Source organism: Mesoplodon mirus (genome assembly GCF_964341445.2).
Source record: "Mesoplodon mirus genome assembly, chromosome: 6".
NCBI classification, from domain to species: domain Eukaryota; kingdom Metazoa; phylum Chordata; class Mammalia; order Artiodactyla; family Ziphiidae; genus Mesoplodon; species Mesoplodon mirus.
Genome location: NC_138982.1, coordinates 18,127,027 through 18,131,724, shown reverse-complemented (window position 1 = coordinate 18,131,724; position 4,698 = coordinate 18,127,027). Strand labels below are relative to the sequence as shown.

General features: G+C 49.3%; 1 protein-coding gene across 1 annotated transcript; it reads right to left on the bottom strand.

The window, feature by feature from the left end:
• Positions 1–439: 439 nt before the first annotated feature.
• P2RY1 (purinergic receptor P2Y1) lies at positions 440–2,558 on the bottom strand. The gene has a single exon (XM_082625088.1). The coding sequence runs from the start codon at positions 2,440–2,442 to the stop codon at positions 1,318–1,320; it is 1,125 nt and encodes a 374-aa protein (XP_082481214.1). The 5' UTR covers positions 2,443–2,558; the 3' UTR covers positions 440–1,317.
• Positions 2,559–4,698: the final 2,140 nt, after the last annotated feature.

Genomic DNA, 4,698 nt, shown 5'->3' with positions numbered 1-4,698 from the left:
CTGATTAGTAGTTTCTATACCTTACTTTTTAGTGCTGTGGTACTTCAAGTACTTAAATTTAATTCCTCATATTTCCCTTTCCCATATATTTGGAGTTTTTTCCTTCAAATATGAGGATGTAAGATCCAGTAAAGCATTATAGCATTTCATTCTACCAACACAACCCATACAAATTCTGCCTTCTTCTTTTTATATTGCATTTAATGTTTTCCAGCATTTGGAAGGAGCAAAAACAAAACTAAACAAAAAAAAAGGGCCTTTACACCATAATTAATTGAAGCTAAAGTCCTTATTCTAAAAATGTCTTCTCCCCACTCCCAGTTGCCTTATACATTCGAGAATATGTTTGCAGGCTACGCGTTATGGATGACTGTCAGCCACTCTCCCACCTGCCCAGCATCCCTCAACTTGCTAACAGTTATTCAACCTGGGTCTGTAATTTACCTGTGATTTTTAAAACTGTTTTTACAGATGGAAGTGAGCATTTGTACAGGAACACAAACACACTCCTAGGGCACTGCACAGCGGTGGTGCAAGTAAATGCTCTTTGTCACAGGAAGTCTCACAGAGTTCATGGTGTTTACAAAGGAAAGTACATGCACTTTGATTATTTTGAAGGCATTTTACCTGTAAGATAATATATACAGGATTCCACCACCAAACATTTAGCACCCAACACAGAGTGAGCAGTTTTCTAGAAATAACTGGGAGATAATCACTTTTTAGACTTGTAAATTCATTGACTTGACTTTTCTATTTAATTCTCCAAAGTAATTCAGCCAGCCATCCCCTATGCTTACAGGACCAAGAGACACCCAGCTGCAATCTGTTCATCTGCTACTGAGTGAACCGAGTTTGGTATTTTGCTGTACTACAGTAATTTGAGAATGTGAAGTTTCAATTTGTTCCTAGCTCAGATTATTAAAAACAATAAAGACTAGATGAATCACAAACTCAAGTTTCAGGTGGTCAGTTTTCTTAGAGAAGTTATTAATATCCAAATAGCTCCAGTACTCATGTAAACTTTAAACAGAAGAGCTTGCAAATTTTAAAGGCAGAAGAGAAAGTAAATATTTAAGTAGGATAGTATTATTTTATGTTACATACTTCTGGTGAGAAAGAAGGAAGTCCTTGAAAGCAAACCCAAACAAACTAAGTGTGGGTGTAGGCATTTCCACTTCTTTTTTTTTTTTTTTAATTCACTGCTTTCTTCGTTTGAATTTAATCTTACTAGAAACTTAAAGGGGAAGAAAGCACTTGGCTCTATTAAGCATCCTACCATGTTACAAAAGTGGGTGTTTGGGGATTCTTGCGTCTTCACAAGCTTGTATCTCCATTCTGCTTGAACTCGGATAAAATATTGAGAGTCATGTCTTCACTCTTAGACTGCAAATTTGCCTCACTTCTCCTGGAAGCTTTCCTGGTGGCTCGGGAGAGTCTCCTTCTGAAAGTATCTCCTGCCAAGAAATAGAGAATGGGGTCCACACAACTGTTGAGACTTGCTAGACCTCTTGTCACCTGATAAGTGGCATAAACCCTGTCATTGAAAGCACACATTTCTGGGGTCTGAAAATCCAGCCGGGCCCTCAAATTCATTGTTTTCATCACATGGAAAGGGATGTAAGACACAGCAAAAACAGTCAGTACAATAATCACCAGGTAAATGGATTTCCTCCTCAGAGGCGAATTGTCCAGGTCTTTGTAAATCAAAGCTCTCACAATTAATCCGTAACAGCCCAAAATCAGCACCAAAGGGACACAGAACATGGCCACGGTCGTGCACATGCTGTAGATGAAATAACTTCGCAGGTACTCGTCTGAGGTGGTGTCATAGCAGGTGATGGTTTTGTTTTTCCGGATCCCGGTGCCGGAATAGAAGAGAATGGGGGAGATCCCCACCACCACGATGAGCCACACCAGCACGCTGATATAGACTGCGTTCTTCTTCTTCAGCCTGCCCAGGGACTTGAGCGGGTACACCACACCGCTGTACCGGTGCGCGCTGATGCAGGTCAGGAACAAGATGCTGCCATAGAGATTCACATGGAAGATGAACCTCTGCAGCTTGCACATGGCATCCCCGAAGATCCAGTCGGTCTTATTGAAGTAGTAGAAGATGAGCGCCGGCAGAGTCAGCACGTACAAGAAGTCCGCCAAGGCCAAGTTGAACATGTACACGGAGATGCCGCTCCACGGCTTCATGTGGAAGACGAACATCCAGATGGCCACGCTGTTGCCCAGGAAGCCGACAATGAACACCAAGATGTAGACAGCTGGCAGGTAGTAGAACTGGAAGCCTGTCTTGGTCAGCGCGCATTTGAACGGAGAGGCGGCGACGGCGGCGGTGGAGGCCACTGTGCTGTTCCCCCAGGGCGAGCCCGGGCCGGCCAGGAAGGCAGCGTCCGTCCCATTGGGGACCGCCGGCCACAGCACCTCGGTCATTCTCTCCTCCCCGACTTAGGCGGCGGCTCCAAGGGGCAAGCGGCGGCAAGAGGGCGGCGGCGAGGGGCGCAGCGAGCATCGGAAAGGCGGGCGAGCAGACGGGAGGGGGCGCCGGGGAACTCTGCGGGAGGGGTCAAGCAGGGGCTCGCCCACGCCGGCTCCCGCCCCGCGTTCGCCGCGGGCCATGAAATCTGCCCCGGGCCGCGACCGAACCGGGCTGGCCGGAGGACCAGCAACTTCCCGGTGAGGCTGGCAGCGCCGAGGTTACACAACAGGGCGCGAGGGACTCCGCCGCCGACAACTTTCCGACTGCGCTTTCCCGAGGGGCCGCGGGTTCGCGCCGGAGAGCGCGCCGGGGACTCAGTGAGGTCGAGCCAAACTCGCTGCTCTGCGCTCCGAGGTGGGGAGGGCGCGCCCCAGCCTCCTTCCCCCCAGGATCAACTTCGTTTGGGCATCTTCCTGCGCCCTACCTTGCAAGCCAGCAGCTCGGCTCTAGGGCCCGCGCCGCTGCCTCCGCGCCCCCGGCGCTCAGCCTCTGGGGGCCATCGGAGCGCGCGTGGTCGCAGACTCGTGTGCTTCTGGATCGCGTCTGGCTCGCCGTCTGTGTTAGCTCGCAGGCTCTTCTAGAGACCTGCTCGAGTGCAGGCGGCGGGAGGGCGAGCCGGGCTCCCAGCGAGGATGGGCGGAGTTTGGGCACCCGGGCGAGTCCGCGCTCCTCCGGGAGGCGAGGGGCGTGCCTGCGCGAAGTTCGCCCGGGGCCGGAGGCGTCTTCTGGGAGGGCCGGTCTTCACCAGAGTCGGCGGTCAGGGCGCGCTCTGTCAGGGTCAGGGGTAGGGCTGGCTGCTGGAGAGCGATTGGTCCGAGAGCGCTCCTTGGCTCTTCCGCCAGCTATCTCGGCAGAGTGATGTTGCTGACACACAGGAAACCCCTCTGACCGCTCAGAGCCTTCTGCCTACAACCCTGGAGCGGACCGGAATGAGACTCAAGTCGCCAGGGCCCTCAAGAACCACGCCAGGTGTTTGCACGTTCCAAGCAGCCTGTAGTCCCCAACTGGGATAACCCTGGCGCTGCAGCGCTCCGCGCTTCACCGAGACTGGATTCCTGGCACTATAGGAACCTGCTGCTCCCAGAAAGCTTTCAAAGGAGGGAGGGTGGGGAGGGAAATGGGGAGAGCCTCTTTCTGTCCTTCTAGTCTGCCTTTCCCCTTTTATTTCAATATGGTTTCTCTTAGTTAACCAAATGCTAATAAACCGACGTCAATTGGTAACATCAACGTGAAAATTTCTAAAAGGACTTTGTAAAAGTATTAGTAGTTGATACTTGACGTTGCTTCAGCACAGTTTGTTACCTACCACTTACAGACAACGCAGGGTCCCCAAATCCTCCTGTCCAGTACATTTAATTAAAGATCAAAGTCTGCAATAAAAACATATTGTTCAGGAAATAACTTGAATATTAAATATAAATTTATTTAGGTAGATGTAAAGACAATTTTAACTCCAAAGTGATTAAGGTGTGGTTTGGGGGTTTTATTACCAATCCTATTTCTTTAGGTCAAAGTGATTAGTCACAGGGTTTCCCTGGTGGCGCAGTGGTTGAGAGTCCGCCTGCCGATGCAGGGGACACGGGTTCGAGACCCGGTCCGGGAAGATCCCACACGCCGCGGAGAGGCTGGACCCGTGAGCCATGGCCGCTGAGCCTGCGCGTCCGGAGCCTGTGCTCCGCAACGGGAGAGGCCACAACAGTGAGAGGCCCGCGTACCGCAAAAAAAAAAAAAAAAAAAAAAAATGCTCAAAGGAAAACCTGGAGCCCCTGGCTTTGATACTACAAAGGAAAATTCCCCACAAGGACCAGACAGTCCTTTCCAGGGACACATGTAGAAAGGACCATATCCAAACACATGGCATTGTGAGCACACTGGTATTTTGAGTTGTAGTCAATAAAACAGCGTGAAAATAAATGATAAAACTAGAGTAAATAACTCAAGGGCATGGATGTTGTTTTGAAAACAAGTCTCAATTGAAATGAATGCTACAGGCCTCAGTTTTCTCAACGATAAAATAAGGGAGTTGGATTTGATTTTTTTTCCCATCCATATATGATTCTATAATTCCAAGTCTTAACATGAAGCATTTTCATATTCTTTGGTGAGGATAGTACTGACTGGGATTATTTTCTATTAAGAGAGAGAGGGAAGTGGAAGAAAACATTGACTTCCACTGGTACTCAATACGTCCTAACTCCTCACTCTTCTGC

Coding starts and splice junctions, on each gene's coding strand:
- P2RY1 (XM_082625088.1), bottom strand. CDS start 2,442: ATGACCGAGGTGCTGTGGCCGGCGGTCCCCAATGGGACGGACGCTGCC.